Genomic DNA, 22,987 nt, shown 5'->3' on the forward strand with positions numbered 1-22,987 from the left:
CTTTCCCTAACATGTCAGACTCTATTCCTCTCCACTTGCCCTCTATTTTATGTTCTTTCTCATTCCTCTTTTCTTTCTGTCCTTTCATTTCCCCCTATCTTTCCCCCCTTATAATAATATAGTCTTTTGATAACTACATCCTTGCTACCATATTCTTCTGCCTGTCCATCTTCCCTCTCATTCAGGCTTCTTGTCTTGATCTGTGATTTGAAATCTCTACGTCCCAGTGGCAAGACCCCCCTGTGATAGCTGCCCATTCCTTTTCAAAGTCCTGCCTTGAGGTCATGCAAGCGTGTGCTCTGGAGAATGCTCTGGCATCTTCCTCCTTCCTGCTCCTCCCTCAGCATTTCACCACAGTTCCAGGAGTGAAAGTGCCAAACCTTTTAAACTGGTGAGCTGGGATAGCTATGCCTGGAGAAGAGATGTAGAAGGATGTTGTTAGGGTGATGAGAGGAACTCTTTGCAGGTTGCCAGCTAGGTTTACGTACAACCAATTTTGGTTGACCCTGGGGAAATTATCTTCATCCTGTACTGTACGAGTTAATCTATAGTAATTGCAGAGTGTGTTGAGTCCAGGCTTTGCACATCAGCTGTTCCATGCACTGCAGGAGATAACCAGCAGTAATGGGCTGCCGGAGGAGGCTGCACCTTTAGCTTCTTTGCCTGTTCTGCTGTTTGCTGCACTGCTCTCTGCCCTGTGCTGGGGCCTGCTTCTTCAGGTGATGGTATGGGATATAGAGGTGAGACTTCAGCGCTGGGCTGCAGGATTAAAAACATGAGAGGGAAAGGCTTGTGTCTGTCCTCAGTACGTTGTGGATTAGGGGACATCCCATAGTGTTGAGTTAATGTTGACCTTTCAGATGAGGGGAGCCAGGCCTGTGCTTTTCTGCACATCATTAGGGCACCCTGTTTAACACATGAATGAGAGAATTGAAGAAGGCCACCCTGACGGGAAGCCGTGCTGTCCATCTATCTGTCTATCCCATAGCATGCACTTCACGCAGCAGAGGTCTGAAGATGATCTCAGCTGTGACCACAGTCACTGCTTTCTGCTTGTTTTGCTCATAACCAACCTTGGTGTCGTTGCAGGCCATGGTATCTGCTCATGTGGCCGATGCATTTGCCAGGATGGGTGGTTTGGAAAGTTGTGCCAGCATTCAAAGAAGTGCAACATGACGGAGGAGGAGAGCCGGAGTCTCTGCGAGTCAGCGGATGGCATATTATGCTCGGGGAAGGGTAAGAACTGGCAGCCGAGCTACCCCCGTGTCAGTGCCCCAGCAGAGGAAAACAATTGTGTTCTGGAAGACTAATGAGCATGGCAGTGGGTTGTTGTTTAGTAACCCTTATTTTCAAAGGCACCTATTATTAAAAGGATGTTCTATTTGGCTCTGTAATGCACCTACATCCAGTCAAACACCCACCGCAGCCGTATGTGTTCAGCAGCATTGCTCTCCTATGCAATTTGTTAATAGCGTATAATTTCCTGTAGGTGTTTATCCGATGGTCTGCGTTGAGCAGCTGTACTTTATAAACTAACTGTTCATGCTCCATCTGGTTTGAGGGACAGGGGCACTACCTGCAGTAACACTGCAGGGGGCAAGATGTTGGATGTAATATCTCAGGCAACAGCAAGTGGAGGAGAGTGTTTAACAGCATCATCTGGCGTGCTTAATCACCCCCCCTTCCCAACACAGCAGCAAAGGAAAGGTAGACATCTGCAGCCCCCACAACAGAATCCCACAAATTCTCTCATTTACTAATTTTTATTCAGGTGGTTGCGTCAGCTTCGGTCCAGCTATAAAAAATTGCCACAGGGAGGAATAAAATTTAGAAAATCTTGATAATTATCTGAAATTGTTCTCCGAGGTTCTTACCTTGCAGTCTTTCGGGCTAGAAAATTGCGTTACTGGAAAGAGGGCTTTTTAGCTCCCTCATAGTGCAAACTCCCTATTTTTGTATATAATATGTCTGAAAGAGAATAGACAAAAAACGAGTGACGGGACTGGCTGGAGGCTAGCACCCACCCACTCCAGACTGGACGTGACATTTCCTCTGTTTGTATATCCCTTGCATAGACAGGGAAGAAACCTGCTAGCTGGAAAAAAAAAATCCTGTTAGGACCCTTCTACATCAGGCAGATTTCCAGTTGTCCCTTTGGTAACTTTTATTTTGGTGCGAAGGAAACTTAAATGGGGTTTCCAGCCTGGCCTTCTTCCACCTGTATTATCACTTGTCAGAATTTTCCCACACTGCAGCATTTTGCTTTCCCCCCCCCCCCCCCCCCGCCATCACAATGTCATAGAACATGAGCAAGTTGCACTGTTTCTCTATTGTTTCCAGAAGATGTGGCTATCTTTAAATTAGTGTATGTGTAAGAGGATGCTGAGTTACTGGAAAAAATGGAGTTACTCTGTTTTACTGCAGAAGTTAACTTTTCTTCTCTTACTCTTGTTCTCCTGTGATTTTTATATAAGCTGTGAAGGTGAGCTAATATGCTTCAAATCACTAAAATGCACTATATAAGATTCTAAATAAACGTAAACATGAAAAATTATGTTGAATTTTAAAATATTTGTATTACCTGCTACCTTTTTGTAAGGATGGCTGAGAGCTATTTATTCCAGCCTGTGGGTCTTTGAGCACGCCTATCAAGGCTACAGTTTTCTCCGAGGCTTTGGGAGCAGATAATCTGGCAGGAATGTGCAGAGACATCAAGGATTTTTTTTTTCCCTCAGTTGGCTGCGCTGCCCAGGGGGTGGTTTGGGATCTGGTCACTGATGTGGGCTGGAGCAGCCTGAAAGCTGCTGCCGGTTGTAACCAGCCGCAGGCAGGTAGTGGTGCTTTTAAACCCGATTGCACATGAATGGAGGCTCCAAAGGCCCAGATTTTCTAAGGCAGCAGCGCACTGTTGAACAGCATTTACTTTCTAAGGGAATTACAACCCCGACACTAAATCCATATTCAGCAACGCTGGTGGGGTTTTCTTTTTTAAGTCTCTTCAGCCCACAAGCACAGGTAGGCTTCCAATGTGATGGAAGGTTGCCCTGAGGACACTCAATATAATAAAGCTGTGTCAAATTAGATATTATAGCAGCTTTATTGTGGGAACAGCTGGTCATATATAAGTGTTTGTCCCAGAAGAGAGATACCTCCATAAGATAACTTCCAAAAGCGTGTAGCCAGTGAACATCTCTCCTGCCTCTTCTCTGAGCAGGATGGGGATCACAGGCAAAGACAGTATAATTACTTGTAACTTTTGCTTCTATGCTTAGGTTTTTTTTTCTTTTTTTAACATTTTTTTTAGGAAAATCTATTCTTGATCCTTAATCATGGGCCCTTAATCTCAATCTTGGAAATCATGTCTTACTGAGTACTCATACTTTAAAACATTATTCATAGCTAGTGTGACCGGCACTATCCAGAGGCCAAAATGACAAATTGTTCTTTCTGTTTCAATACATTGAGCAATAAGTAACCATGACTGGTCAAATAAAAGGGAATTTCAAACCCATGCACCAATGGTGGTTATTCCGTTTTTGCTGGAAAACTAGCCAAGATATGCAAGTGTTATAATGGATTGAGGGAGCTCGAGTTTCTCTATGTAGGATTTAATAGGCTCTTAGGAGTCCTGGTTTTCAGCAGATAACTGCTGAACACTTGCAGAAAATTACACTCCGTTAATATAAGCAAAGCTGGACATCCCCATTCCTAGGCTGCTTTCAAAATCTTGGCTCACTGACTATGCCACCTGTAGTAAAAGCTCTTCCCAAGGAAAACAGCAACACCCACCATGCTGCTGCCTCCCTGGCAGTAAATGTAGGGCTGCAGATGGCTACTGTAACAGTGCAGGACGCGGGCTAGGTAATGAGCCAAATCCCATCCAAAAGGATCTGGCTGGGATCCCAGGGAACACCCTGCAACTCATGAGGCTCATTTTAATTAAACTGAGGAGCCTCCCTGAGCAGCATGCTCTGTTCAGGGAAAAGACTTGATACATTCATTCTTCCTAACAGATTTTACATTATGGAGCCTGATCTTCCCTGGTTGACTTGGTGTTAAATTTGCTACATCTTCTGCAAAATAGTTTTGAACATCGTGGGCATCTCTCAGTAGCAGCATCAGTGCTTGCTTGTGCAGAATCACTTCAGTTTTCTTACAATGTCATGCTCTTATTAACTGCTTTAATTTCACTAAAATTCTCATACAATTCATCATTATTTTCAGCTGTCAGTACCTCGTAGTTTGTATAAACAGAAACATTCGGTTTAAATTACCCTCGGGTATGTCTTGGTATATCTCTTACACAAGAACCATGCAATATGTATGCTGTCCTCCACTGCCTCTTTATACAATGGCATTTTTTAATCCTTGTAGTGAATGTCAGTAATTTCTGTGCCCATGGCTCAGCAAGAAATGCTCAGAATTCATGGAAAAAGTAGGTGCTTAACCAGATACCCCTATCCCCAAATGTTTCAGTCACTAGCTCTGCCTGTATATATTTACATGTTCCATATGTTACAAGTTAAAACAGCATCTCCCTGAAACTAGGCAATGAATTAATTTTTGTCAACTTACAGTAAACACTAAAATACTTAAATTTTTAATTAAAAAAGTTATAAACCCCGCTGAGGCTCTTCTGATGTTTTAAAAAATTAAGTTTCAGTGATCAGAGACTTTTCAGTATTTATGGGAAAATCCTAGGGTTAATACTGACAGATCCACTTTTTTTTTTTAAATGTGAATTTGGATTTTTGCTATGGATTTTATTCAGAGGTCACTGAAAGGAATGAAAAGATGGAAAAGCATCGTTTTATACACTTTGGCTCAGGTCCTCTTAAGTAACCCATAAATTCTGTTTAGGTTATATTCTGACAGAACCAAGCTTCCTTCTATATGTTTTCCTTTAATATTGCATTAAAGACATTGGTGACTCTGTACTGGAATCATTCTGGAAATACTGCAAGAGGGTGGGATTCTCAACAGCATCCAACTCATTTATAGGCACTTTCTGTCAAGGCACAACAGCTTCTTTGGTGACTTTATTTTTTAAACTCCACCTCCCATAATTGAAAACTATGTGTGTATTCTTTGCTATCATTTATTTGGTTTTGAGATTTTTGTATTGATTTGTGCTGTAACGAGTTCTTAGGGCTAGGTCCACAGAAGGATTTTTCTTCAGCAGTTACTAAGCGCCCCACCTTGATGTTTGAGTGTTTAAACTCTGTATAGGGCCAGGCAGAGGACGATGGGTTCTGTAAAAGCCAGCTCTCTTCAGCCAGGTATTGGGATCAGCCAGGAGGAACCACCATCTCCTAGTGGCACTTCTAGTTGCAGAAAAGCCTCTTTCACCCCCTTCTCAAGCTGCAGGCTTCCTGACATGTGATTGCCTGGGGGCAACTGGCCCTTTCCAGGATTCAGAGCCATGAACCTTCTGCTAAAGGTAGGGATGTTGCTGAGTCTTCCCTTAAAGGGAGGTTTCCTGTGCTCAGTGGGTTATGGCATCACCCGAATGTCACTGTAAAGTTCCTCCTTTGCCTGGTGACCTGACGTCCCTGAGGAGGAGGAGAGCGGCTTGCCCCAACCAGGGTTGTTGGGGTTCTTTGCAGGAATGAGCTGAACCGCACAAACCCTTTCTGACCTAGAGCAGATATTCTGTAATTCCCTGGGAGGTGGAGCAGCTTCATTTATGGCGCTGAAGATTTTGGAGGAGGGGGCTCTACTGTTAGTTTTTGGCACCACAGGACTTTTGTGGACTCATCCCTAAAACCTCTGGGATGAGGAGAGCCATTCTCTTCCTGGGTACAGTTTTATCGCCTTCAGTAACGGTGGGTCAGGGACAATTTGAGCTTTTCTAGTAAAAAAAAAAAAAGAACAGTTACTGGGAAGACTAGCCCTGATTGTAGGTCTCTGAAACCAAAGGAAAGCTTCAAAATGTGAGTCCTGATTAAGTGAAATAGCAGAATCAAAGCATTTGTATTAACGTCCCACCATACTCTTGCTCACCCCAAAAGAATCCTTTTCTTCAAAAAGCTTTTAGCTTGATTATTTTCTTTTATGCAATAGCTTCTTAGGCAGCAATTTGGTGCATATGTGCATGTGTGCATGTGAGGACGTGTGTGTCTGGGGATGTTATTTTCTAGTCTGAAAATGCCGGTGCTCTTTGTGAGTAATAATTTTTGTGGTTTTAGGTTCCTGCCACTGTGGAAAGTGCATCTGTTCACCGCAAGAATGGTACATTTCGGGCGATTTCTGTGACTGCGATGACAGAGACTGTGACAAACATGACGGCCTCATTTGCACAGGTGCAGTCCAGGTTAACACTTAATTGCTCTGAGAAACAAACCGTGTTGATGGGAATTATGTTAGACAAAGCCCGGCTACTTCTTTCTCCACTGGTGGAGGGAGGGCATTTGCTGGTTATTCAAACCTGCTGTAATAGTTTCTTCGTGCAGCGTGATAATGGACATAGGGTTTCAAAACAACAGATGAAAGCCTGAGTACGAATTTAAATAAGTAAACCAGACCTGAAATCCACCAAGAATTTTCACTGTAATAGACTACAGGTTACTGCTTTTTGGCAAAGGATGGACAGCATCAACATTGTGATCATGAGGTTTCTTTAACTTTTGTTCTCCTCCTGGACTTTCTATGGGTATAATGCATTTAAGTCGCAGACAAAATTCACCTGTCTGATGATCGTCGGTAGGTGAGAGGCATAGTTGTGTGGATTAACAGAGCTTCCTGGCAATCAGACAACTCTCAGCAGGAGGCTGAAATACCTGACAGTTTTTCTTATGACGTGACGGCGAGTGATTAAAGCGGCTTCACCTTAACGTTGTCTGAGAGTTCAGGTGGCAGATGCGGCTGGAAGCAGGCGGGCTGCCAGCAAACCCTCACGACAAATCTAGTGACAAGAAGCAACATGGGAATTGCTTAAATTAACTCACTGGCTGCTTCCTGTTACAAATCTTAATTTTAGAAAATCTTTGCTGAGCAATTATTAGATGTGGAGGAAGTGTGCAAGACGATTAGAGTGAGAGTGGGAGGGCTGACAGTAGTAAATGATGTCTTCCAGCTAGCCCTATTAGCAAGGGTCCTTTTCTGGGGCCAAGTAGCCAGTAGAGAGACAACAGGAGCCTTGTCTCCAGCTGCAGCAGCTATTCACAGATCTCCATTAAGTCAGTAGGAAGAGGAGCTAACATTGGAAACCCAGGCTGTAGAGGTCTCAAGCTGAGCGTCCAGGAGTCATGAAAAATATTGAAATAAAATTAAAATATGGGTCTCAGTGCTTAATGTTTCCCCAGTGCAAAATAGGGCCAACACATTTTTCATCTAAGAGAGAGTTTCAGATATTATTTGTTTCTATAGCACTTCTGAGAATTTACGTTTAAAGTTTTTCACGTTCAGAGTGATGTTTTTATTGCTGGTCTGTTTGTAACTTTTTATGTCTTTTTTCCTTCTGTATAATAGTTAAAAGTAATCTTGTTTTTCCTTGTACCTGGAGGTACAGTGTGAACACGGAGCCTCGACAGCTGGGTACAAATAGTGGTGGCGTAATTACAATATTTGCAATTCCGCTGATGGAATTATTGAGAGAATGCTATTAATGCCTCATAAGTGTAGGTTTGGGGTGGCTTCTTAATGTGATGGTACAGTAATTGCTTCCTTCCAAAGAAAAAAAAAAGGGGTGTGGGGAACAATAATGGAACAATGCAACTACTTTAGCATGGCTTTTTACTTCCCGTAAAACACATTTTAATGTGGTACATTTCAATTATGATAATTGCCCTTTATTCATTCTGTTCTAGGCAATGGTGTTTGTAGCTGTGGCAACTGTGAGTGCTGGGAAGGATGGAATGGAAATGCATGTGAAATCTGGCTGGGCAGAGAATACCCTTAACACAGGACATCAAAGACTGAGGAGGTTTTTTGTTTGTTTTCCTTTAGGCTGCTAGAACATTTAATTTCAGAAGTACTCAGTGTGTGGTGTGGGTGTGCATGCTCACACGCGTACATGGGCATAAATGCTTTAGAACACTTGTTTGAGGGGCTCCTCCTTAAAGACATGCATGACAAAACTAAAAGAAAAAAATTAAAAATGCCTCGGGAGCAGGACAGTCCAAGCTCTGAAAGGTGAAGTCATAAAATACTGGCCCTGTGGAACTTCTCCAGAGATTTTTTGTAAATTCAGTGAGACTGAGATTGCACCCATAATGCCTATTTCTTAATCAACCTTAGGAAAAGGTATAAGAAAGCCTTATTTTTTTAACATTATTTACTTGGTTGTCACCTCTCCATATCAGTATGCACCAATAATCCTGTAGAAGAGTAGCACTAATTGAATATTTGTCAAATAATTAACTTGGTTAATTGTACGGTGTTTAGCGAATACATTGTCTTGCCCTTTTTTTACTTTCTAACAATCCTGATTATGCACCAGCTCAGAAATTGAGAGAAGCTGTAAAGAAGCTTATCAGAATATTAATGATTTTTTTATTTGGTCCAAGAATTGTGTTGGTATAACTGAGGTCCAATTACCTGACAACCACAGACTGAGGACCCAACATGTTTGAACAGACCCTTGTCCACAAGAGAACTTCTTAGTCTCTGTGGTTAATGTGCCAGTGAGTTTGTTATCTAGTTACATGCTATGATACTTTCCAATACATAACCTATAGGAGTGTAAGGAATGAAACTAATAAACATATAAATGTATGATTACCTATTCTGAATATGTATCCTGCAACTCATGTACTTTTATCATACTGGTCTATGTAATGCACAGTTGCCTAGTCCTCTTAAAAGTAAAGCAAATGAAAATCTGTTATACTAATAACTTTTAGGATGACAATTCTGTATGCTATTAGAAATCACTGTTTGGAACAGATTGCACCGTCACACATAGTATTCATTGAATTTAACTGCTTTTATAGAAGTGGGGAGTCTGAAGGTCAACTGACTTGAAAAATCAGCTACTCTATGCAGTGGCCTGGTCTCAGCCAAAGATGTTCAGACAATGGCAACAAAGTAATTAAAGTTTTAATATAGTAAATACAAACAAAGCAGTGGTATGAACAAAAATTTTATTTTTATTTTCCAATGGTGAAATGCTGCTCAGTGTGAAATTCACATTGAGTTATGAACGATGCACAGCTATTGGGACTTCCCTAACTTATTTACATATGAGTCTTATTTTTTTTGTACACATAGATTTGGCAGCCCTTGAATTCTTTAGAGCAAAAAAAGATACATACATTTTAGTTTCAAAAGAGTTTACATTTTGTGAAATCATGATTGAGCAAGAAATTGTTTAAATGGTTGGAAAATATTTCTTTTTAATACCAAACTGTAACATTGTGATTTAGGTGCCAAGGTCCTGATTTTTGAAGAGGTACATTAGTCAGAAATAAGGGAACTATGTATCAACCAAAAAAGGTATTTCCATTGTTAGTCTAGAAATTAGTTTTCTTTTAGAAAGGACAAATTTGAAACAGGAAAATACAATGGTACAGAACATGTAATGGAATGCAAAAAATTTTAATGAATTTATTTAATCACTTTTATGATTCCCCTTTCCCATGTAGCTTGCTCTTTCTCTTATCCAATTTTTTTCCTTAACCTGGATTCATTCTTTCTAAAAATGAAGCTTGTGAAACCCATGTTCTCAGGGAGCATAATCGCCAAACATCCATGCATAACTTATATAGAAGTTATGCAGATAAATAATGAGACATACATCCCAAAGCTGCTAGCTGCTCTCTTTTTAGATAACCAAACTATCAGGCAGAGTTCTAAAATGCATTGATACAGTATAAAGAATCTTCAAAGTAAAATTAATCTTAAAATTATAGTTTATGTTATACATATAACCCTTAAACTCTGTAAAGCTTAACAGGAATATTTTCTGAAATTTTAACATATATGCAATTTGTCAACCCTGCTGTCTGGAGAGCACAGATTGTTGGTTTTATTTGTATTTGTGAATACCGCTGACCTGAATCATTTTCTAATCAGTGTTTTTTCGCATATACATTCATCTGCTGAATCAGTGTGTAAACAATGAAAAATACAAAGTTTTCCGTGATTTCCTTCCATTTGTATTCAGTAATCTAATAAGAAAATACCAGATAATCAAAACTCTTATCTAAGTTCAGTAGATGCTTTTGACTTGTTTCATGGTATGAAAAGCAGATTTATATATACTGTAGATCAGCCGTGGTATTTCAGGTACTCTTATCCACAGACAAAAGAACAATTCTTCAGAGGGCTGTAATGTCATATTTGATACGTCTTACTTTGTAATTTGCTTTCATTTTAAATTTATATACTTAAAGAGTGTAAGATGATTCTCTTTTCTAGTTAGAACTTTTTAAAAAAACCCAATCAACTCCAACATTTTGGCTACTAGGTTGTTTGTTAAGGTACATATGGAAAAATATTAAAATATGCTAAAACAGCTACTGCCAGTGGTTCATTAAGATGTAAATTATCAAACAAAATGGTGCTATCACTATAAACTTTGAAGTATTAACTAAGACTACTAAAAATATAATGTATACATAAATTCCCTTCCAATTTTTATTCTGTTTCTTATAACGGTGCTTGAACATTACCCCTGCTCTTCATGCTGAGGTAACTGGTGATGTAACTCCCAGCAGATCTGTTTCGTGGCTCATTTTCTCACTAGAAAAAATGAGATCGGAAGGAATAAGATTACTATTCCACATATGTGAAAATAATAGCTGTATTAATAAATTGTGATTTTACACCTCATTCCCTGTGACGGGAATTCTGGATACACAAACTGTAAAGCAGGAAGAGGTGTAAGGGAGTGAAACACACTGCTTCATTCTTCACACCTAGTGACTGTAAAAACTTGCTTCCAGGCCTGTGGTGAAAGGCAGTTCTAGGTGGTAAAAGTAAATGGGATAAATGGGGATTTTGTACTAGCTAGACTGATAAAACTTATAAACAAAGGATACTATAGCCTTGCTTTCTTCTTATGAGAGAAAGAGCACAACCCAGAGGTGTGCTGAATGCTTCTACAATAGACTTGCAAGATTATGCCTGCTGTATAGAACATAGCTGCAATATCACCTATAAAACAGTTGTGGATTGATTTGCTTGTATAAATTATTGTGATCCTTTTTTCCTTGGCCATATTGTCTTCTAGAAACACGTAGATGAACATTTAATCATGTACCTGCTCTGACATTTCTGATGCGCTGCCCTTGTTTCTTTACAGAATGACATCTCACTTTGTAGCTAAATGGTAGAGCTAAATGATACTGGGGTGAAGAAAGCTAAGTTAAGTCGAATAGTTCTGTGACTGGGTAATAGAACAAAAATTTTATTACTTCTTTAAAAATAAGTCATAGCATTTGCATTAGTCGTCACAAAAACTCAGACACCTGTTATTAGTTATTTTAAAATGTATTTCACAGAATATGAGTTTGTCTAAAGGGGCATTTAAAAGAAGGATAACATCCTTACTTAGCCTAATTTTACTTGCATTCCCATTTGAATGGAGCTGAGTAATTTCTTCTTTATACCAATATACAGATGGATCAGCAAGACACACTTTTAATGCATGGACCGAACTGCCTGCTTTCATACCTCATTGCTTACAGTGGTTTTAAACCAAGAGAAAAAGTTTCCCTATATACATATAAAAAGTCAGACTTAGTGTTGTTTCAGGTGTATATACCATAGTCAAAGTGAACTGCTTTTCTTCATATGGGGGGGGGGGGAGGGGGGGAGGAAGGGGTTTGTTAAGAACCAACCTGACTCTACACAAGTTAAAGTTTATGAAAAGGACAGTATATCAAAAAATTATTCGAGTGGCTAAAAACCCCAGCAAATTAAGCAAAAGCTGTGTTATGTGAACTACAAAGCACTTAAAAGCTATAGACACCTTTCTATAGGCTCTATCATGTGAGTGATCTCATGAGGATTCTTGTGTATTTATAAAATTTTTGAAGTACAACAAAACAGTGCTTTTAAAACTGGATTTCTCAAACTGTGCAGGTGTGACTGATTTTGCCAAATAGAACTGTAGCTGAAATACAGATAAAAAAAAAGAAAAGAGATAATGACTATGTGCAGTGTTAACATGAAATAGTAAGATGAGGTTGGATTGCTGTGCAAACAGTCTCTCAGAGATTAGATAAAACCCAGAAGAAGAACAAAATACAAAGCAAGCATGCAAAAGATCTGGAACGCTGCAGATTCACAGACAGCTGGACATGTAAGTACAAAAAACCCAATCTGTAAATACAAATTGATTCTATCAGGTTTACTATACAGTACTTTAGTAGTAACAGACAGTTGAAAACAGCTTTCACTTAACAGCAAAATTAATTTTAGAGGGAAGAAAATGGTGAAGTCTCATCCTCGAGAACAGCAAGAGAGGTATTATATTAAGGAGCTAAAATTTTCTTTGGCATGGTAAAAGGGGAGAACTGAGTTTGCCAACCTATTTACATGAAATTTCACCATCCTGTGGCCAGTGCAATGGTGTTTTGCACAGTCTACGTCTTACATAAACTTTTTTGTTGTTTTCCAGTACGCCTTCATATAAATGTTTTATTCATCATGTTGAATCTGTGTATACAACAAATAAGAATAACCACAAACTGCACAATGCAGACAAACTCTTTGCATATATGTATGTAAATTTAGTAATACAGACCGACAGTTCTTTGATAAGACACAATCCATTACATGCAGTTCATCCTTGTCATCCTCTTCCCATGCAACAGATGAGACAAGAGACAAAATTAAAGGGAGGAAACAAAGCACAAAGACCCCTTTGCTATGTTTAAACAGATTGCAGAATATTTTTTTAGAACGTCTATTCACTGGATTAAACACACATATGGATTTAGCCCATAGAAACAAAACCAGAAAATAATAAAAGAAAAAAATAAATTGCTGTTTCCAGTATGTACTAGCTGCTTACAATAATTAAATCTGGCCTTAATTATAGCCCCCCAACTGATTCGCAGATTATAATTACTCAGGATCAAAAGTTTGATGTTAAAAACAGTAATTATGTAGCATCAGGCCACGAACCAGAACCTCCTTGCATGGCTCAGCCCAGCCCTGCCTCTCTCCAGGCTCTTACACTGGGAGAGTAAAAAGATGACTGGATGGGACATGAACACATCTATTCCCTCCTCATGAACTCTTATGAAATTCAGGTGAGAGAAGGAGAATGTAGCCTTCAGCTGTATTATCTTACTCAAAATATTGTGAAGTGCTCCTCCTGTAACTGTAGGAAAGCCCGGGGCCTCCTCTGGGACCCAGCAGATAGAACAACATCGAGGCTGCTGCCTCCCATGAGCCTTCCAGACGCAGAGCAAGCAAGCCCCCAGCTCACCACGTGAGTTGCGTTGGTTGGTTTTGTTTTGTTTTCTCAGGGGTGGTGCATAAATCCCACTGGAGCAGATGGGATGAGAAGGGTGCACCAAAGTTTTTAATAAACTTGTTTTTTCTCATGCGCACAGATTTAGTGCTAGCAGGCAAGGGCACAGTCTAAGTCAAAGTTTCTTTGCATTTTTATCACAGTATTAGAGTAGGTTTGTTTTGTTTTTTTTTTCTCTACATGACTAGTGGGCCTCATGCTTAACTCATTCCCTCCCTAGAAAGATTCAACATCAAGTGTTAGCTTGCTGTTCTCTTATTACATATATAAACAAGGAAGCCTGGCCTATGGAAAAAAAAAAAAAGGTTATCTAGAATTTAGCAGCTTTACAGTAGTCTCCTTGAAGAGTGCACTAAACGTTGCTTATAAAAACAGAACACATCTGAAAATGAGCTTGAAGAGTTCATTCAGACTGAATCAGTTGTTCAGCTGAGCAGACAGGGAGTTTGAAATAACCATCGGTCTCTGTTAGACATGATAAAACAAATTGCCAGAAATACAATGCTAAAAAAAGAATGGATGATTTCCTCTTTTTGTCTTTAAATATCAAGGTAACAGCAAGGGGCCAAGAGAGCATTACCACACAGTTTTCCAGACTGAGGTACAGTTTGGTCCTTGTTGCCCTTTCTGAGAAACAAATACCTTCTTTAGCGTACAGAGAGTACCCATATTTTTAGTCTTCTGACAGCCTGTGCCTAAGTGTGCAACAATTCAGTGGCATCCTGTGGCACTCTCTAAATCTTCCCCCTGCCCCAACATTGGTTTAATTGTTCACAAGTGACAAACTCAGAGTGTTGATCGTGTTTCTGGTAATATGATCCAAGGCTTCTTCAATTTTCTAATGTTTTTGATTTCTTCTAGGTTCATGGAGGAGAAAGTACAGTATACAGAGATCAAGGCAAGGCACCTTCAATCTAGCAATTTGGTGGGCATATTATCCTAGGAAGCGGGATGGGCATACGTACTGGGATATCAGTGAGATACATAGGACTGGACTTTGCATGCTTAGCTAAAAATAAAAATAAAGTTTTGTAACATGTTCAGTTTTAAAACTCTTCTTTTAAAACACCAGAAATATTAAACTATAATTTGTAACTACCCTTTGCATTGGTGCTGCAAAAAAGAACACAACAACATCCTTGCCCATGCTTTGCTAAGTAGGTGTGGGATTCAGCCAAAAATAACAATGGCATTAAGTTCAGTTCCTTAAAAACAGGAAAGGATTATATTTAAAATGGGTTTAGGTAGCGCAATTCTGGTTAGTCTTATTTATTTTTTTTTTGTTATTGGTGGTGGTTGTTTTTCAAACAATGAAGACTTAGTCGATGAAAAATGAGCCTTAATTCAGGCCTACAAGGCCTACAAAATTCTTTGGACCCACTTCCCCAAAAATGAGTGGGTCTTGCTCGCTGGGCAAGGCAAATGTTACCATTACCAGTAAGCCTGTGATATGTATAAAACACACACACAAAAAGAAACTGTCGGGGGATGCCAAACACTCGTTTCAGAAAACCTCCTGTTGGTTGTGTTTGACACTCTTCCCTCCTCTACAATGCCAACCTCAGAAGCACAGTATCTGTTACTAAAGAGTATTCACATTTAATCAATATTGTAAGCCAGAGACAACGATCCTATTCTTTATAGATATAATTTGTAATAATAGGTTTTTGAAGGCTTCCTGATTCCCTGATTGCTTTCAAAACTAAGCCACCGGCAACACTTAAGTTATAGAGAAACACAGTCCCTGCAAAAGGTCACAGACAGTGGAGCGAGCAGCCTTATAAAAAAGGGAAGAAGAGAAATCCATAATAGCACAGGTTTACAGCATCTAACTAGAAATTACTTGATTATTTGTGTGCTACAAAATAGAACTTAAACACATGGATTTTGCTGAAACTGGACTCAAAAAGGGATTATGGGCAATCGTCAGCAGGCAAGGTATCAAGTGTACTTGTGAAGTATGTCATCCACATGAAGTGTCACAGTCACAGAAAAGATATTAAAAAGGCATTCCAATATCTGGTAGGGCATTCCATGGTCTGAGTTTAGCTGGTTCATCCAGGTGTCTTCTTGTTGTGGGTGGAGCTACATGTTGAGATTTATCCACTTGCAACAACTCAGTTCAGAAACAGCAACAGGCAAGCCTGTGACTCGCCACGGGCTGATCCACAGACACTGCAGAGGGGAAGTCTGGCAAGGATAAATCGCTCAACTGTACTCGGGACTCAGTAAGTCACAACACCTGTGAGGATCTGGCTATGTCGTCTTACTCTTGTTAACTGGTTTGCCGCCATTCATTATTGCAGATGCACTTGTGCTTTTACTTGGAGTTACCCCAGCCTTTGGCACTGTTTCTCCAATGTCATGCAAAGATGGTTCCCGGTACATGGCAACTGCAGGGAGAAAAGAGAAAAGGAAAATTCTTAAGAATGTATCTTACTTAAGAGCTCATCTTGAATGGGACTAATTTTCTACAATAACTGATACTGTAGTAATATAATCCATGTTCCTCTTGCATGCGAGGGAAACTATTTACTTTGACAGTCACTTGTTTTGCATGACTGATAGCTTTGCTTGACCCTCCAAATTTCTCACTTCTGTATCGGAGTTAAAAACACAGAAGGAAACTGTATGCTTGCTTGTTTAATGGAAACTATAGAAGCCTTGGAGATTAAAAACTACTGTTCTGTCTTTGCATGAGGCAGACATGCAAAAATGTACATATATATACACACACATATGAATATATATACACACCCCTTAAATAAATATTCTGCAAGTTTTTAGAAGTAAAATATGATAAGACAGATGGTGTTTAACAAATGGGATCATACGACACAGCTGTCTAGTCTTAAGTGTTCTTTTTTAGTCCCACTTTGCAAGACTAGGCTTGGGTCCAGTTCTACGAAGTTATTTGTACATCTGTCTCCCAAATCTGAGGAGCTTGGCCATGATCTCTTCAGGTGTGTACTGAAGAAATGTCCAGGACAGTGCTGCGGAGAGTACACAAGAGGTTTGGGTTTTTTTCTTCCTCCTTTCCAAAAATGTATGCAGTAGCCACTGATCTCCATTGAATGTAGAAGTGCAGAAAACTCCAAATTAAACTGTTCACTGAATTCTTAGAGGAATTAAAAGTTTTCCCCTGGGCTTCAGTCCCTATCTAACCACTTTAAATCCTTTGAGGAAAATACATGTGTTCAATTACACAGTTCCAGCATTAAGCTGCCTTAATGATTAATGCTCTTGGATAATTCAATTTCATTTTCCATGCCACTGAATCAGGTAATATTTCCACTTATACCTAACTTCACTAGCATTTATTTATATCAGAGCAACGTTAAAAGAGATGTCAAAGCAGTCAAAGGAATTAATCATCACACCATGATTTCGGGACTGACTGTGTGCAGCCATAGAGAGCGCAATCCCCTCATCCCTTGTCTAATTAGAGTAGGAGGCAGGAGCATCAAAGTACTGACCTTGATCTCCAATGGTGTGAGGTTTCATAATAACTATGAAGGGCCCCATAGCATCATTAACTAATCAAATACTTGTTCTAACATTTCCAATGACATAATCTAAATCCTTTTATGGCTTCTGAAAGTCTGAAATGAAACATCTTCTCTAGAGTGCATAAGGCTGGTTATGATCTATGTCTTCAGAGTGCCCCCATAACTGTTTTTAGGACACTTTGCTGATTAATTAAAAGAGCTTGATGAAATAACATCGTGACCTACGAAAATATTAAGCTGAATAACATGAGATGGAACTATAAAGTAAGGAATTATACAGCAGAGCTGTCCTATTTGATGACTCTCGGGGGCAATGTAAAGCACGTTATTTCTAAGCCTTGTCTAAGCTATTTTGACAGAGTCTGACCATGCAAACAATGGAAAAAGTCACTTGATTCCTCATCCATATGAATTGATGTTGCTTTTAAAAATGTACTGGCCTTCCCTCCCTACAATTCTTATAATTTAATACAAAGGGATTGACATGTAAAGTGTCAATATGGTGAGAGCTCATGAAGATACTGTAAGCTTTTGCAAGAGGAGGGAAGCACGAAAGCATCAACCTGAGTTCAAATATGAAGTTAAAACATAGGAATATTCAGATTCTTTCCTTACGATGGAACCCTAAAACATTTAAAAAACTGATCCTCTAGTCAGAAAATTTAAGTTAAATGTTAAAAGAAATGGGACTGCTAGATAAAGAGTTACTCAGCTGTGTGTTTTCAGATGTTAAGTAATGAGACAATTTTCAGAATGACTGAGGCTACGTGCAGCAATAATATCAATGAAATCTGGAGTGCCATCAGGACAAGAAGCAAAAGGCAGCAGAGGTTTATAAAGGCCTCCAGAATACACAGGATAACCCAAAAGTTCCAAGATGGAAATGAACATGTTTTTCAGAGAATGTGTGACATCATTTTAGTGTGTAAGGTTAGTATGACTTTTATTTGCTTCTATCTTGGTTTAAAGGCCAACTTACACAAGTTATGTGCATTACATCAACTGGCAAAGTAATATAGTATGATTTATTTTATAGAGACCTTTGCGTTTTATATTAGAAAGCTCTTATTTTGAAATGCTGACATTTCATCCATTCCCTTTATAACTCCCAATTATCCTATAATAGCCATTATTTCATTCTGCTTAATGAAAGGACTATTTTCCCACGACAAGACTCACAACAGCTTTTGTCCCTACCAAGAGAATATTTTAAAAACAGCATAATGCACTTCCACAAAAGACTTCTTTTCTTGCAAAATGACCTTTTAATCCCTAGAAAAAATGTTTTTACGTATGCCCTTTCTAGCATCACTATGCCGAAGCACAACACTGCTCCATGAATCCTGGGGACTGTCATTTGGAATGGCCCCTGAGTGGGGCACGCACATTCACAAAGGGTATTTTAGAAACCATTCCCTCCTCTTCTTGTGAGATTTATAGGAGGACCTGCCAGCAATGGACTGAACCTCACCTTCCAATGGCTTGGGTAGAAAATGAGCTGCTGGTTTTGTTTTCTTCACTCTGTTTCCTTTCATGACCTGCCCTTCTTTGTTCAGCCCCAAGAACCAGGCCCTCCCAGACTCCTGTTGTCTGTAGAGCATGGATGAGTAGATTACATAATAATTTTCAAAAACAGACTCCTTGAATTTGCACTCCGGTGTAAAAAGTTCCTGTGGGAGGAAAAGTAAATGTTAAATGATATCTGTGAAGTGCGCCTTCAGTTTTGTAAGCTTACAAATACCTCTTGATAAGTTTAATATGTGACTTATAATAAGGTTCTGCTTTGAGACCAGGAGATCTGCCTTCCTGTAGACAACATCTAGGTGAAGTTATTTCACCTCCCATGGATGCCTCTGTTTTCCCACCTGTGCAACAGGGATTGTATATTTTCAAAGTAGAGAGGAAGCAACACAGGCATAAAAACAATATTTAAAATACAGGCATAATTATTATAGCATTTATTTTTCTGATAGGATCTCCTTGTAATGATGAAGAAAGTCTATGCTAAAATAGCATTAATGAGAAAACAGTTGTTCCATTTTAACATACTAAATGCAACAAACTCCCTCTATGGTTTATAACAACTAATATTTGATGCTTAAAAAACTGCTACCAACATAGTACAATAAATGTCATTTCCTAGAGTCCACATGGCCTGAAACACCACAGAAAAATACTATTTTGACGTACAAATTTCTGTACAAAGAAAAATAATTCCTACTGACATCCTCAGCGTTCATCCCCAAACCGGACTGCTTTTCAGAAGTCACATTCAGTAACAGAGCAGTTGTCCTAAACCCTTTACTAAGGTTAACCCCCAGTAGCCAAATAATAACTTAAATATTTTTTTAATAACAGCAACAAAATAAACAGTGTGAATATATATATTGAGGCAGAGTTTACCAAAATCCTTCAAAAAACCCAGCAAGGTAATAAACAAATAAAATTACGTTTAAAATACCACGAGAAATTAGGATCCTGTGTGAATGTGATTTTCTGTCTTGAGACCCACCTGCTGAAACCTGTGGAAGGTATAAGACATAAAAGGAGGAGGCAGATGTGGGACAGTGGAAGGTAGCTTGCTAAGCTTTCAGAGCACAAAGTTCTCAGCCCGGAGTCCTCTTTTTTATATTTCTTTCAGTTATCTTTCCCAAGAAGTAAAAATCTGGAAACATCATATATTTTCACTTCTCCATTCACAGTATTTTTCTTTATTTTTTTAAATTTCTTTTTTCTCCCAGCCCCGTGCAGTTCTGAACGCTCAGCAGGTAATGTGTTTTCAGGGTCTCTGTGCTATCCCTAGCTGCCTATGTATTGCAAGAATTTCACAGCTGTTTCTGTCACAGATGTCCTTTCTGAAAATCGAAGTCCGTAAAGATGCAGTTCCCTATATCAGAAAGCACAGATGATGTTCTTTTCTGAATCTGCACGAAATGTCACTTAGTGCACAACCAAGTTCTTCTAATGTTATGGGGTACACAGTATTTGTATTGCCATGACTTAAGTTAGTAACCAAAGCTGTCTTGACGGATACCAGGCACACTATTAGCTTTCTCAGTTATGAATTAACTTTTAACCTCAGATATAAAGAATTAGTGTATTTTATCCAGCCACAGACTAAAAGCAGTTGCTGCAGCAGCTGCAAAATAATTTGTGAACCTGCCCTAAAATAGGTTGCTTTGTCTCTGTGAGCAAGTACACTTAGTGTCTATAGGTCACGCTCATTTACAGGATGCAAAAAATATTCTCTGAGGTGTGCAATGGCCATCTTCGAGTGCTACCGCTTCTTTACCACCTATGTGCACAGCTGTATTTATATACACATGCAGAAATACAAATACAGTCTGTACTAGAGGCAGTGAAAACTAATGACGTTCAATACCTTAACTGCCCCTTCTCCTTTGCCATGGGGCTTTTTCTCTCCCTGTTCCAAGCCTTCTGTTGTTTGTGTTACTCCCCTTTCTCCTCCACTGATTTCAAATCACAGTAGGGCTCAAGGAGACTCAAAACAAAACCAGAAGGCAGGGTGGCAAGCTAGAGGGAATGCCTGTTAAAGCCTAGCACAAGCATTCGCATGCGAGTCATGTTCCTGGGCTGTTGAAAGAGCAGATGCTAATCAGGAAATGCCTCCACAGCTCGCCTTATTACCTGCTTCACTGCAAACGCTACCCCCCACGTTCCCCACTAAGTTTTAGTTCCTTGTAAAGCTCAATTACCATAAACACTACTTCCTAGCCAATGCCCACTTTTTGCTGTCAACAAAAGCTGTTCGTCGTTCCCTGCTCCTCCGTTACTAGAGATGGTTGGCTGCCCATAAACGCTACTTGTATGCTTTTCCAAACAATATCCATTAGGATACTGAAACAAGATTCCTTCAAATCGTGCCCCACCTCTGAATCAGACCTGGCTCTTTCTCATTTCTTTGTCACGTACAGTAGTGTTTCTGACAGTGCACAGCATATGAAACGGTAGGTATTTATTAAGTCAAAAAAATGGATGATGATACCAACACAATTACTTGGCTACTCCCAGATGCCAACTGATAAGACTGGACAAACTGGCATCATTACTGTTTTTTAGTTATGAAAAGCATAGTAATAGTCTGCTGATTTTTTTTAGCATACGAGGAAGAGCCAAACCTCAATACTATATTCTGCCTGAAAGTACTGCAGCTATCCTACTCCAGATGTCTGGGTAGTGTAACAGCTTTGGATAGCTTTGCATTCACTCAGTATGCAGTTCTGCCTTGGATACACTCTGAGTCAAAAACTCACTTAAACGTATGTTACATTAAAGCAGGTTAATAGCTCCACCAATGTGGAGAGTGTTCGTGAATGAAAATTAGGCACCTGGTGATGACTATGCTGAACTGCATCCCCCAGTTCCTCTGAGGGAAGAATTACTCAGAAGGAGACTTCTGAAATGGGCACCTTCCCTTGGGGCTCAGGTGGAAACTGAGTATTTCTAAGTTAAGAGTGACATCTAAAGCCTTCCTCAGACACCATCTCAGCTGGCTGAAAAGCTGTAAGCACCTCCAGGAAAGCAGCCATGGCACCTAAAATGCTGTTTCTGCATGTACCTAGGCCAAATCTAGGTCTGTATACCTAAGACTCAACCCAGTAATAACTCTCAGAAAATGACTAATGTGCTAACAGCACTGACTGTAAAAAAAAATCATCCACAGCTGACCTTATTCAAACCCATTGCTGGAGGGAAAGGCAGCACAATGGCATTTTCTAAGAGCAACTTCATGGTGAGGGCATGGCCCCAGGGCTACCTGTCTATCTGCATCCATCCTGAAGGAATCCAAATCTGCATCTGGCTGACACGAATCATTTAGACCGTCCCTGCAAGAATGACTTTTTGGGGTTTGATCCCAGGACAGTCTTTACAATTTGTAGTAGGAAGTGAATGAATAAATTGCAAAACCAGACATGACTTGCAAACAAGAACTTGTGCTCAGGATTTCTTTTCCAAGGTCAGTTCCCAGATTTAACCTGTAGTCTTACATAAAAGGTGGTTTTCTCCTCTCAAAGCAACATTCGAAAAATAAAGTGTATACCACCTGCCAATTTCCAAAACGCCAGGAGTGGGTTTTGACTGTAAACTGCAATCTGATACAGCTTCCTGGGTCCTAGAGAAGTGAAGGATGTATTAAACTGCATCTTGCTGAGAAGAATTTTCACTTGGATATTTTTGCCAGCTTCCCATCAAGCTTTTGCTTGATGTGAGTCCTATTTGGAGATGTTTTAATTCTCCCGGTTGCTGTAGCATTAGTAAGTGTCACAACACACAGGTTGTGCATTCAACCTCTTGGAATCAAAAAGTTCTGTCATTGGGGAGTTCTTCGTTTTGGGGTCCCCACCAGCATTGCCAAAACTCAGCATTGCGATATTACGTCATAAGAGCGGAGCCTTAGCTCAGAGAGTCATGTGGTGGAATCCACTTTCACTTAAGAACAAAACACAAATGAACCAAAGAAAAAAGAGCCGTTATCCACCTCTCAGACTTAGGAGTGCCTGAATGAAGGAGCTGAGGTTACCTGTGTTGCCAACATGGAGATACAAGGATTGTTGGAAAGCAATTCAGACGACAACTGAGACGAATTCCTTACCAAGTAGCATCTTTCTGCCAATCAGAGACTGAAGTCTGACATGATTGGACTTGATGATCTTAAAGGTCTTTTCCAACCTAAATGATTTTATGATTTTAATGATTCTTTGATGAAGCTAGGCCTCCATGCTAATCAATAATATGGCACACTAGCAAAAGGATATAGTTCAAAATCAAAGTACGGTAAACTTCACTGTCCCACAAGTCATTGAGTAAATAAAAATACTTGAATGCGTTATCCATGTAACTTCCAATTTCTGGGCTTTCAAAATTTAGTCTGTGCAATTTAGCTAGCTTTAATGAAGTTGCACATATCCATTTGTAGCCATGGCCTTTCACTTAAAATAATCCCCACAAAACACGGACTTTTGCTACTACAGCTCTCAGAAAGAAGAAATAATTACAGAATCATAGAATTGTTTATGTTGGAAAAGACCTT

At 39.6% G+C, this 22,987-nt stretch overlaps 2 protein-coding genes across 4 annotated transcripts in view; one reads left to right on the plus strand and one right to left on the minus strand.

The window, feature by feature from the left end:
- ITGBL1 (integrin subunit beta like 1) overlaps positions 1 to 7,900 on the plus strand; it is a 153,415-nt gene extending 145,515 nt beyond the window's left edge. Inside the window, exons 9-11 of the mRNA XM_009644540.1 lie at positions 1,090 to 1,236; positions 6,189 to 6,302; positions 7,809 to 7,900. Coding sequence (XP_009642835.1) covers positions 1,090 to 1,236; positions 6,189 to 6,302; positions 7,809 to 7,900 — 353 coding nt within the window. The remainder of the gene's footprint in view (positions 1 to 1,089; positions 1,237 to 6,188; positions 6,303 to 7,808) is intronic.
- A 7,782-nt stretch (positions 7,901 to 15,682) lies between these two features.
- The window catches only part of FGF14 (fibroblast growth factor 14), a 412,461-nt gene continuing 405,156 nt past the window's right edge, over positions 15,683 to 22,987 (minus strand). For all 3 annotated transcript variants that reach the window (XM_035900110.1, XM_009644537.2, XM_035900111.1), the window contains 2 exons: positions 18,407 to 18,605; positions 15,683 to 15,819 (listed from right to left, as the gene is read on the minus strand). In XM_035900110.1, the coding sequence (XP_035756003.1) occupies positions 15,683 to 15,819; positions 18,407 to 18,605 (336 nt within the window). The remainder of the gene's footprint in view (positions 15,820 to 18,406; positions 18,606 to 22,987) is intronic.

Source organism: Egretta garzetta, unplaced genomic scaffold (genome assembly GCF_000687185.1).
Source record: "Egretta garzetta isolate BGI_Z169 unplaced genomic scaffold, ASM68718v1 scaffold548, whole genome shotgun sequence".
Taxonomy (NCBI): Eukaryota; Metazoa; Chordata; class Aves; order Pelecaniformes; family Ardeidae; genus Egretta; species Egretta garzetta.